Below are 11,887 nucleotides of genomic sequence, written 5' to 3' on the forward strand. Positions count from 1 at the left end.
GCTACGAGAATACTTTTTTGCGCAAAGAAAACAAAAATAACGACTTTGTTCCACATTTTTGTCTCTACACACTTTCGCTCTCTACTTCACATTATTTCATCAAAAATATCTTAAATTGTGTTCCGAAGATGAACGAAGGTCTTACAGGCAAATGGGCTGAAAAAAAAAAAAAACTTACTTTGGAAAAAAAATTTCATATCCCATTGACATTTGCTCTTGCTAATCAACTCCCTTGTTAAATTATTCACGATACACCTGAAGTTAAATATTCAGGTCAAGTAATTGGATGATTAAATAGTTGAAAAACAGAAATACTGTAAAAAAATACTGCAGTCGCACTTGGGTGACCTTATGAATTTAAGACTTTTAGCTTGAAATTAACCTTTTTAAGGTTATATAATTACACGTTCTGAGAATTAGCATTAAAGCTCAGTGAAAGCCAGTAAAAGTTTATTAGTACCAAATCTCTGTTTTTTGTGCTCAAAACGTTGCAAATGCAGCCACTGGAAAATGTCAACTTTGACATTTGCCATTTTCACAAAAGAGGAGAATACGAATACTTCTGGTTCGATGACAAATCTTTTATTGTTCAGCAAGGACATCTGTACAAAAGAGAGACTGCTGTTCCAGATAGCATGGCTTCTCTCCAGCTCTGGACGAGTTGGTGGTCCTGGCAGGGAACAGACGGAGGGGGAAGCTGAAGTAAACCGTGTGTTTACAAGCCCAGCTTGGTCCTTCTCCAGTGTCTCCTCTTGGAGTTGTATCTGCAAAGAAATTTGCCAAGATAAAGCATCACAGAGGCAAACACACATTGAAATCAAATTACACTACACTCTAGGCTTTTGTAGTAAACTGCATTTGCGCAACAACTACCAATAGTGCAGCCAAGAAAATCATGAATAAGAGGGTTTACAATGATACAAAATAACCCATCAAACAAATGTCAGTATAATCTCTCAACAAAACGTAGTGGAATAAACACCAGGTATATCACTTTAATGCACTGTTAACATTACAGCAGCAATGCACTTCCTCAGTGTAAAAAAAAATACACAATTATAATCCAAAGAAATGTGTCTCCACAACAGAGCATTCACATGTCATATGGGACATGACTATTCACGACTCCAGAGCAGAAGGATGCTCTCAGCAGGATAATGGCAGTACTCCCACAAAATTTAGCACTGTAATTGCGTCCTGCTTTTGTTGGCTACTATGAACTACAGAACCAGAAACAAGGACTACTAGCACTTTGTTAATGTAGGTGCGGGCATAGTTCAGCAGCGTTCAGTATGTCAACATACCTGATCTTGTTGCCAGTTTTCATCCTAATCCACTGCGGGATCGGCCTGTTCTGCTTCTGCTTCTTAGCGAGGAAGCGTTTGATTCTGAAAGTCTTATGCGACGCCTGAAATAGAAATGTGAGGCACACCGTCACACAACCTGCAGTGGCTCGAGTTTATCATCCAGCGTCACTTCACCGGGGAAAGACGGGCAATGATCTTATTACTTCCCGAACACCAATCTGCCAAATACTAAATCCCACGACCTAAGACCTTCGACTGATATACAAAAACGAAGAGATTTACAGGAGAACAACTACCTGTTTACGGATGTTTTAAGATTTTCACTTACCATTTTCCAGATCGCTATCCGTTCACCACTATGGCGGTAGTCGAAGAGAAGGAACCATGGGAAACGCAAGCATTGTATATCCGAGTCACGAACTGGGCCACTCCTTCACGTCACAGCGACACCCAGCGGCTCCACGGATCACAATTCGCTTTTTCTAAATTAGATTTTGCATGCAATTCTGCATTCTGATGTACAGTATTATTACAGGCATTGTTCTATTGTACATCAACAAAACAGTTACTTTACTTTCTTGTTTGGGCTGTCCCTAGTTCTATTACCTATTTTACAGAAACAACATATGAAAATAAAAGCTAGTTTTAGTTTCAAATAGACAAAAACATTGTCCCAGTTACTGCAACAACCATATTTAACATAATAAATAACCCCTCCTAAGGCCCTTATTAATTAAAATTATGTACAATAAATTACATACATTAAGAAAAGCGGGATAATGACATTCTTTTGGGCAATCTCCTCTTTTTATTACTTTGTTGTTGTTTTTTATTTTTATTTTGTACAGCTAACTGCCAATTTTTTTTTACTTATGTGAGTATTCAGCAATATCAGCATCTCTCATAAAATGACATCCAGCACAAGGCTTTTAATGGCTAAATTAACTTAAAACCATAATACTATCAACTTTAAAGTCTTAGCTATATTTAAACTTAAATATAAAAATGGTGAAAAGGCGACACAATTGCAATTTACTAACACTTTAAGATATCTTGAAATCTCAAAGAAATTTCCTTTAAAAGTCACATTTTTCAATAAAAAGCACCCATAAAGGGCACCCATTTCATGGAATGAAAACAATTACATTTTTATACCAAAGAAATGTAATGGACCAAGAAAACGAAATACTACAAGTATTTCACATGAAGTTGAAACACATAGGTTGTTCATTTATTGTTATTTGGATTTCTCTTCACATTTTGACAAAGCTGCAACTATAAAAGGAAAACAAGCTGTGTTTTGAGTTAAGGATTAGATACAATGGAACATACAATTGGATGGCAGCACAGTTTCCAAACCAAGCTAACCAGAAGCTGCATTTTTCTGAGTGGTAAGATATGCTTCAATTTCAAAACTATAAAAGGCCACATCTGTTTTTGCATATAATTTAGTCAACTTGCAGAAAAGAACTGACAGTGATCAAGGCATCAGCATTATAAAGCATGGCTCTTTTTCCACCTGACCAATCCCTAATCAGAACAGAAACATCGTAGATCAGCAGGCTCTTTAAAACAGCTGCAGGCTACATCCATGCTCAAAGAACACAAATTTACTACCGATTGTCTGAAGTGATAGTAGGTTTTGGGTTAGGCGCGGAAGATCTTTCTAAAACAGAACAGTGAGAAATCATGAACAAGCTGGATCAGACCTTTCATAAACTATGAAACAGAAAAGTAAGTGAAGTAAAACACATTTAGCTGTGTACCAAAAGTAAGGTCACTTTGAGTTATCGTGGTCCAATCGCTTTGGCTTCTCTCCTGATTAAGCCCCGTTTCTCAAATCTAACCGTCGGTTAGGACTTGCCTTGCTCATGAACAGAAACTTTGGGGGGCTTGTTCAGACACTGGAGGGCAACAGGTATGTGCTCTCAGAAAGTGGGGGGATTTCTTTTGATGGCAGCACTATGTTTTTGAGGTGTTTGTCCTGATTAGAACAGAGCCCCTCCTCTCTCGAGACATCATGTCATGCCAGCACAGAGCTGTTTCCTCACTCAGCAGCTTTCTCTTGAGTGTTCTTGGACTCACACTCAGCTCTCTTCTCTGCTGCCGGTCCATCTCCTCCTTTTCCTCCTCCGCCCCGGTTACGGCTCCTCGCCCCGGGCTTGTACAGCTGAATTGCAGGCCGATCCTATGACAGAAATGTAAAAATTACAAGCAATATGTGAAATACAAATTATACACATACAACTTTTTTCATGTTTTTATAAGTCGTCACTTATGCTCATCCGCATATGCTCGGGCTGCATTTTTTGATCAAAGACATTAAAAGTAGTAATATTGTGAATTATTACTACAATTTAACATAATAGTTTTCTATCTAAATAATTTTTTTAATGTAATTTATTCCTGTAATGGCAAAGCCTTTACTCCAGTCTTCAGTGTCAGATGATCCTTCAGAAAGCATCCTAATATACTGATTTGGTGCTCTATTATAAATTATTACTGGTGCTCAGTGCTTCCTATTATTAATAAAGTTGCTGCTTAATATTTTGTGGAAACAATCAGGATTCTTTGATGAATAGAACAATCAAAAGAACAGCATCTATTTCAAATATAAACCCTAAAGTTTTGAAAGGTAGTTCATCACAGTTTCCACAAAAAATATTAAGCAGCACAACTGTTTTCAACATTGTATTAAGAAATATTTCTTTATATTATGTATTATTTTGAGCAGCAAATCAGCATATTAGAATGATTTCTGAAGGATCATGTGACATTGAAGACTGGAATAAAGACTTTGCTATCACAGGAATAAATAACATTTTAAAATATATTAGAATAAGAAAAAACGTTTAAATTAGTGCTGTCAAACAATTAATCGCATCCAAAATAAAAGTTTTTGTTTACTCAACTGTGTATATTTATTATGTACATATAAATAGACACACATGCATGTATATATTTAAGAAAAATATGTTACGTTTATACACTGAACAAAATTATAAACGCAACACTTTTGTTTTTGCCCCCATTTTTCATGAGCTGAACTCAAAGATCTAAGACTTTTTCTATGTACACAAAAGGCCTATTTCTCTCAAATATTGTTCACAAATCTGTCTAAATCATATATTTATACATATGATATAATTTATATTAACAAATATATACAGGTAAATATTTTCAAAATATATGCTGTATGTGTGTCTTTATATATACATAATAAATATACACAGTACACACACATATATTATGTAAACAAAAACTTTTATTTTGGATGCGATTAATCGTTTGACAGCACTAGTTTAAATTGTAATAGTATTTCACAATATTACTCTTTTCATTGTATATTTGATAAAAAAAAATGCAGCCCTTGTGATCCCAAGATACTTCTTTCGAAAACATAAAAAAAAAAAAATCTTAATTATTTCAAACGTGTGACTGGTAGTGTACCTTGTTTCTCAGACGGTCTTTTTTGGCACTGTCTTCTTTTTTGTTGTCCCTAGATGGCTTTTCAGGGTGAGCATTAACGGAGGACTCTCCGGTGTTTTCATTCTTTCTTTTCTCCCAAACACGCTCCTTGTCCTTCTTCCCCTCCTCGTCTCTCTTTTTGTAGGTGTTTTCTCCATCCTGACGTTCCCTTTTCCTTCGTTCTTCATCCTGCCTTCTGAATCGTTCTTTTTCTTTCTGTCTTCGCTCTCTCTCTCTGTCCCGGTCTCGCTCTCGCTCTCCATCACGATCTCTGTAATTTTTATGCCCACTATCCTCTGACCTGAAAGCCAAAGCATATTGACATCATGATATGAAATTAGACCTGAAAAGTAAAATATGTTTTGAGTAAGGCTGGGGATGTCGAGTGCAACCAACTTACTTTCCCCCCTTCTCCTCTCTGTGTTCACCATTCTGACGCTTCTTTGTGTCTCCTCCTACAGGAGGTCGATCTTCCTTCTGTTTCTCTCTGTCTTGTTTCTTGGGCTTGTCCTTTGGCTTCTCAGTATCACCATCACCTGCTTTCTCTGTTTTTTTCAAGAGCTGAAAGACAAAACAAGGTTGAATATTACCGTTCAAAAGTTGGGATCAGTAACAAAAAAAAAAGAAGAAAGAAATTAAAACGGTTACTAGACAAGGATGCATTTAATTGATCAAAAGTGCTAGTAAGGACATTTATAATGTTACAAAAGTTTGCAATCTCAAATGTTGTTTTTTAAACTTTCCATTCATGAAAGAATCCCCAAAAAATGTATCATGGTTTCCAGAAAAATATGAAGCACTGAAGCAGCACAACTGTTTTCAATAATAAGAAATCAGCCAAAATCAGCATATTAGAATGATTTCTAAAGAATCTTATGACAATAAATACTGGAGTAATGACTTGCCATCACAGGAATAAATTACATTATAAAATAAATTAAAATACAAAACAGTTATTTTAAACTATAAATAGACTTTACAATATTACTATTTTGTATATTTTATCAAATAAATGCAGCTTTGGTAAGCATATAAGATTTATTTCAAAAACATAAAATTCTTTGTATGAAAGTAATGAAGTAACTCAGTAATGAATTTAGGTAGTCAATAATATATAGATAGTTATGTACCTTGATTTTTGGCAGTTCATCTTTAGGTTGGTTCTTATCCTTATCAGATGCCTTTTCTCCTTTTTTCAATTTCTCAGCCTCTTTTCTTTTTCTTCTGTCCTCCTCTCTCCACTTGCGCCGTTCTTCATCTCGCAGGCGTTTACGTTCGAGTTCTCTCCGTCTCCTCTCTTCTTTCTTCTCTTCTCTAATCCTCTGGGGAGGACAGGATGAGAGAGCATGAATACACTACACATACAGTATGGCATATTATATGTGGAAACAATATGAACTGGGTGTCAAGATAATGAAGAAAGCAATTAAATCAGTAAATATTGCACCCTCACTTTACCTGTTTATTCTTAAGGAAGTCCAAGAGAGGTGTTGTTTTTTTAGCTGGGGAAAGAACATTTCAGATGATTATGTCAAATGAAGAGCGAAAACTATTTAAAATTGTTTTGTTTAGAGGTTTTGTGCTGAAACTCACCACTGAGTTCCTTTGTCTTGGCCTCTATTTCTTCAAGTAAAGTCTCAGGGTTGGAAGGAAATTTTTCCTCGTCACCATTGTAGAACTCCAAAAATTTTTTGTAATCAACATCTAATAAGACACAGGTAAACAAATTATTAACTATTGTTTGCAGTGCTGAAAATAAAATGTAAAAACATATACATATATTTCACCATCTTCAATTGTTCCACTTTTTGCATCCTTCTTCTTGCTCCTTTTCTTAGCAATTTTCTGGAATGGTGCAAACTCAACAATTGCCGGATATTCTTGACCTATAATATGGGGAAAAAAAGAAGATATAACATTTCTCACTGTTAGAAAAGCGCACCAGAAATTTACCAGCACACAAATCATCTCAGTCTGAAGACACTTTGACATTTAAGGCACAACTTTGCAAATTTAAAACCACTGATTAGCAAGTAAACACTGAATCCTGGAAATGTTAATGACACACAAAAGCCAAACCTCGATTATCAATGAAGACATAGCCATCAAACCGGTCTCTGAAGAGAACTATGTCATCTTGATTTTTGAAATTCAGATAGGCTCTTGCAAACAGATGAGGGAAAAGACTGCAAATAAACAAACATCTTGATCAGCCATCAAATACCTTTCATTATGTTTCAGTCTTATGCTTTCTTTTATAAGACTGCATCTACAAACCTAGTATCGCTAGAGAAAAACTCCAGGTAATCCAGCTCTGGAAGAGGCTGCAGTTGTTCCACTAAGTCTTCTTTAGTTAGACTTGGAGGGAGACGTCGAATCACAATCTAAAAAATGTATAAAAATATATAAAAAGAACAAAAATCAATACAGGAATTACTTGAACACACTTCATGTTTTCATACATTTTAAAGGGGTCATATGATGCTGCTAAAAAGAACATTATTTTGTGTATTTGGTGTAATGAAATGTGTTTATTCGGTTTAAGGTTCAAAAAACACATTATTTTCCACATACTGTACATTATTGTTTCTCCTCTATGCCCCGCCTTTTTCCGAGATCGTGACGTAGGTATGTGGGGGTGTGTTAGAACGAGCCGTTTTAGGTAGGTGTGGCTGACTCTTAACTTTTATAAAGAATATCTCTTTGGATTTGAGACTTTAGTCTTTGCAACTTTACAGATCTTCTTTATGCACCAAGAGCTTGTAACACTCCAAAGAGAAAGGAAAAATTGAAATCGCATCATATGACCCCTTTAATACCCACATGACAATGCTTTATTTAGTCTGCGTGGTTTAGGACAGGGATAGTTCACCCAAAAATGAAAATTCTGTCATTAATTACTCACACTCATGTCGTTTCAAACCCATAAGACCTTCGTTCATCTTCGGAACACAAATTAAGATATTTTTGATGGAATCTGAGAGCTGTCTGACCCTCCCATAGACAGCAATACAACTGAAATGTTCCCAAGTCCAGAGATGTAGCAAGGAGATCGGTAAAATAATCCATGTGACATCAGGGGTTCGACCTAATTTTACGAAGCTACGAGAATACTTTTTGTGCGCAAAAGAAAAAAAAAACGACTTTATTCAACAATTCGTCTCCTCTGCGTCACCCTGTAGCGCCATTTCGGAGAATATCCGGTGGACATAAACAGCCTATGCTGTTGTGTCAGCTGCGTCACGCGGATACTGTTTTCGCACAAAAAGTAAAATTACGGTTGAACCCCTGATGTCACATGGGATGCTCCTTGCTACGTCTGGGAATTTTCATTTTTGGGTGAACTAACCCTTTAAGTGGAAGAGTTGTTTACCTACATGCACATGTGCTATATATATATATATATATACACAAAGTAAAGTCTATGTTTAACTGTAATTGCTGTATATAATAACATTACAGTGACTGAAATATTATTTGACATTCAAAATATTATAAATCAGTTTGTGGCTGTATCCACAAAAATCCCCCTGTCGAAGTTTCTAGGAGATTCCTCTCTTTTATTGTGCTAACTGCCAAATCCCCGCAGTGATTAGAAACTTTGACAGGGGGATTTTCTAACCAGTCTGTAAGTATCGGGCATGTCCAGTGATATTCAACTACAACGTTTAAATCAAAAATATGTAAACATGTTAGTAAAAATACAGCTGCAAACAATAATTCATAGTATTTCAAATGAAAGCGACTAGCTGCGCTGTTTATAGTCTATTTGCAGCAGGAATGTAGCCAGCTAGCCTGCTAACTAACTACCTTTGTCATAGCCTCCTTCTTCTCTTTATTTGGCTTCTCTGCTTTCTCAATTTCGTCACATTTTATTTCCACTTTCTTTTCTCTGGGACGCGTGTTTTCCTTGTCCTCCTTCATGATGCTTTGCCAACTTTTGCAGCGATGTCTTACTTCGTATGTTTCTTGCTGTTATCAGTCGTGTCTGCTATCTCGTCACTGCCCAACTTTCCGCAGTTGTTTCTCCGTAACACCAGCAGACGTCTCTGATTGGCTACAGCTCATGGCGCAAAGAGTCTCTCGATAAAGCGAGGAGCGTCCACTCTTCCACTCTGCGACTTTATCGTTATCAAATGGACTCTTACTAGGGAGAAAACGATGTTCTTCTTCTTCTTCGTTGGAGTTGGCATCCATAGTGCTCTATTTCGATGTTAATTAGTGACTGTTAATCACACTAACAGCATATTTGCCACAATGTTACATAACAAAATCGCACACTTCCTATAAATGTAATACTTGTCTCTTTTTACCGCTCTTCCATGAAGAGTGGACAAGCTAGACATTGCTGTGCGCCTCCCAAACAATTTTTATCATTTGGCTATAACATTCAAAAATGATTAAAATGTATTTTTGTGCTACGCATGTCCTTATTAACAAAGTGGCCATAAGTCTATTAATACTGTAGTAGTTTTAGTAGTATCAGACTTACGCTAAGAGCCACAACGCGGCGCTGCAGTATTACAGCGGAGGTTTTCAGAGGCGGAAGTGAATTATACACATCTCGGAAGTTGTTTTTGTGACCGTCAGAAGGGCAGACATTTTGGCCCATGTAGACGACAATTTTGCGAGATTCTCTGAAAAACAAAATAAATCTTGTCCTCTACAATAATTTCTCTGTGTTTGTACACTCATATTTCACCACAATCATGTGGTATGAGATATTGCCCGGTTTTGCTATTATGACAGTTTGTCTGATGATTCCTGGCATTGCAACTGCTCAAATCCAGAAGTTCACAAACGGTGGCAAGGTGAGTTACGATGATGATGAGCAATGTCACTCTTTATCATTGAGTATATACTTTTATGAACCTTTCATTATATATAAACGTTTGTTTCAGCTTGACATATGTCTGATGTTTCTGTTTGCTCTCGTATAGTAAGTCTACAGCATTTAATACAACAGTTACTACTTCTTGCACTCAGGAAAAGAGGATCGTTCGGGTTCCCTATCACTGGTATTTGATGGAGAGAGACAGTAGAGTGTCTGGAACTGGTGCACACTATCATGCCAAGGTAAAACGTGTGTAAGCTTGTATAAATATGTATCAGTACTGACAATATGCTTGCAAAACCCCGGCGTTTTAATATTCTTTGTTTATTTCACAGGGACTTGAAAACATCAAATGAAGATCCACCAAGCAACAATTGAAATGTACATTTTGTCCAGTCGTCTATTAAAATGTTATCTTTAAATTATTAATTGGCCTGCTGTTGTCTTTTTTTTGTGTTCATATTTTTTATTGAGCTGTTATATTGTACTGTTTTGATACTAGAATTTAGTTGACAGTAAAACATTTTATCAGATCACTTTGTCACTTCACTGTGTACTCAAATGTAATGATGGGTTAAAATATAGAGTGCATGATCCAATCCCTGCAGTTTTTTACAGATACAGAGCAATGCATATACATATATTGTACATAATGCTCATTACATACTACAGTCTACCAAATGTGCAAAGTACTTCAAATAATTCTAATCGATCAATTTAATTGGATCTATACAATTCTTGAAAATATACTAAAGTACACATAATGTGCATAAACAGGGTGTAATGTGTTTATGTAATATACATGCTCCACAGAATCCTTTGACAGCTTCAAATGGAGTGCCTGAAGACATGATATGTGGTAATGTGATGCACTAAGCTTATTTTGTGAAGGAAACCTTGTGCACTTTTTACATCCATTTAGACGTCCAGTAAAGAAAATTGAGATGATGAAGCAGCAAGCATGCAGACTTTACATACTTCTGTTTCAAAGCATAATGCTTATAGCAGTCTTTGTGGCTCGTACTGTCATAGAATTGTGATTTCCAGGCTGGGAAAAGTCATGGAAATTACTTTTGTGAATTTATTGTGTAGATTTTGCTCTTTGTAAGTACAATAAGATTATTAGTGTTTTTTTATATAGCTGTAAATGTAAAAATCCATTATTTAAAAGTTACTTTTAATGTTGTAGTATAAAGTGTACATATGCTTTATCTTTGAATAACTATTATGGGTGGATAATTCTTTTTTAAAATGCACTGCATATACTCCATCCAAATAAAATAATTCTTAAGAAAAACAAATGAATATTGTTGGCAATTTCTTAAACTAGAGATTCAAAGCACTAGGGCTGTCAAAATGGCTGAAAAACTACATTCGAATTTTGTACTTGCATATGATCAAAATTCGAATTATATTCGAATTTAAAATGCATAATTTCAGTTAGGGTGAAGAAAAGCTTTTGGCTTCTCTCCTGAGGCCACAAGAGGGCGCATCATTCAAAGCATAAGATAACATGACTATGCGGAAAAAAGTGCATAATGTTTAAAATAATGTTTATAAACCAATTATAATCATACTTCTGTTTCAAAGCATAATGCTTATAGCAGTCTTTGTGGCTCGTACTGTCATAGAATTGTGATTTCCAGGCTGGGAAAAGTCATGGAAATTACTATTGTGAATTTATTGTGTAGATTTTGCTCTTTGTAAGTACAATAAGATTATTAGTGTTTTTTTTATATAGCTGTAAATGTAAAAATCCATTATTTAAAAGTTACTTTTAATGTTGTAGTATAAAGTGTACATATGCTTTATCTTTGAATAACTATTATGGGTGGATAATTCTTTTTTAAAATGCACTGCATATACTCCATTTAAATAAAATAATTCTTAAGAAAAACAAATGAATATTGTTGGCAATTTCTTAAACTAGAGATTCAAAGCACTAGGGCTGTCAAAATGGCTGAAAAACTACATTCGAATTTTGTACTTGCATATGATCAAAATTCGAATTATATTCGAATTTAAAATGCATAATTTCAGTTAGGGTGAAGAAAAGCTTTTGGCTTCTCTCCTGAGGCCACAAGAGGGCGCATCATTCAAAGCATAAGATAACATGACTATGCGGAAAAAAGTGCATAATGTTTAAAATAATGTTTATAAACCAATTATAATTAAGTTGCTTAAACAACTATAAACAAAACAGCATCATGTATGTATGCATAGTTTAAAGGGGTCATATGATGCGATTTCAAGTTTTCCTTTCTCTTTGGAGTGTTAC

At 35.5% G+C, this 11,887-nt stretch overlaps 3 protein-coding genes across 3 annotated transcripts; 1 reads left to right on the forward strand and 2 right to left on the reverse strand.

Annotated features, from left to right (window-relative positions):
- Window positions 1-560: 560 nt before the first annotated feature.
- rpl39 (ribosomal protein L39) lies at window positions 561-1,735 on the reverse strand. Its single transcript, XM_016558296.1, has 3 exons — window positions 1,636-1,735; window positions 1,305-1,408; window positions 561-764 (listed from the first exon to the last, which is right to left on the reverse strand). The coding sequence occupies exons 1-3, from the start codon at window positions 1,636-1,638 to the stop codon at window positions 716-718; spliced, it is 156 nt and encodes a 51-aa protein (XP_016413782.1). The 5' UTR covers window positions 1,639-1,735; the 3' UTR covers window positions 561-715.
- Window positions 1,736-3,094: 1,359 nt separating this feature from the next.
- On the reverse strand, window positions 3,095-8,866 carry upf3b (UPF3B regulator of nonsense mediated mRNA decay). Its single transcript, XM_016558243.1, has 10 exons — window positions 8,586-8,866; window positions 7,053-7,159; window positions 6,855-6,961; window positions 6,563-6,661; window positions 6,369-6,479; window positions 6,234-6,277; window positions 5,906-6,097; window positions 5,176-5,336; window positions 4,758-5,076; window positions 3,095-3,495 (listed from the first exon to the last, which is right to left on the reverse strand). The coding sequence occupies exons 1-10, from the start codon at window positions 8,697-8,699 to the stop codon at window positions 3,355-3,357; spliced, it is 1,395 nt and encodes a 464-aa protein (XP_016413729.1). The 5' UTR covers window positions 8,700-8,866; the 3' UTR covers window positions 3,095-3,354.
- Window positions 8,867-9,326: 460 nt separating this feature from the next.
- Window positions 9,327-10,038, forward strand: LOC107744539 (NADH dehydrogenase [ubiquinone] 1 alpha subcomplex subunit 1-like). Its single transcript, XM_016558244.1, has 3 exons — window positions 9,327-9,586; window positions 9,762-9,851; window positions 9,945-10,038. The coding sequence occupies exons 1-3, from the start codon at window positions 9,485-9,487 to the stop codon at window positions 9,963-9,965; spliced, it is 213 nt and encodes a 70-aa protein (XP_016413730.1). The 5' UTR covers window positions 9,327-9,484; the 3' UTR covers window positions 9,966-10,038.
- The last annotated feature ends 1,849 nt before the right edge of the window (window positions 10,039-11,887 follow it).

Source organism: Sinocyclocheilus rhinocerous, unplaced genomic scaffold (genome assembly GCF_001515625.1).
Source record: "Sinocyclocheilus rhinocerous isolate Xijiao unplaced genomic scaffold, SAMN03320098_v1.1 scaffold557, whole genome shotgun sequence".
Lineage (NCBI taxonomy): Eukaryota > Metazoa > Chordata > Actinopteri > Cypriniformes > Cyprinidae > Sinocyclocheilus > Sinocyclocheilus rhinocerous.

Bases quoted from the DNA above. Each gene is read 5' to 3' on its own strand.
- rpl39 (XM_016558296.1), bottom strand. The intron at 765-1,304 runs GTATGTTGACAT...ATTTCTTTGCAG, and splicing joins AAAACTGGCAACAAGATCAG to ATACAACTCCAAGAGGAGAC.
- upf3b (XM_016558243.1), bottom strand. From the start codon at position 8,699: ATGAAGGAGGACAAGGAAAACACGCGTCCCAGAGAAAAGAAAGTGGAA. The intron at 7,160-8,585 runs GTAGTTAGTTAG...TACATTTTTTAG, and splicing joins AGAAGGAGGCTATGACAAAG to ATTGTGATTCGACGTCTCCC. The intron at 3,496-4,757 runs GTACACTACCAG...TTTCTGTCATAG, and splicing joins AAGACCGTCTGAGAAACAAG to GATCGGCCTGCAATTCAGCT.
- LOC107744539 (XM_016558244.1), top strand. From the start codon at position 9,485: ATGTGGTATGAGATATTGCCCGGTTTTGCTATTATGACAGTTTGTCTG. The intron at 9,587-9,761 runs GTGAGTTACGAT...TCTTGCACTCAG, and splicing joins AGTTCACAAACGGTGGCAAG to GAAAAGAGGATCGTTCGGGT. The intron at 9,852-9,944 runs GTAAAACGTGTG...TTTATTTCACAG, and splicing joins GTGCACACTATCATGCCAAG to GGACTTGAAAACATCAAATG.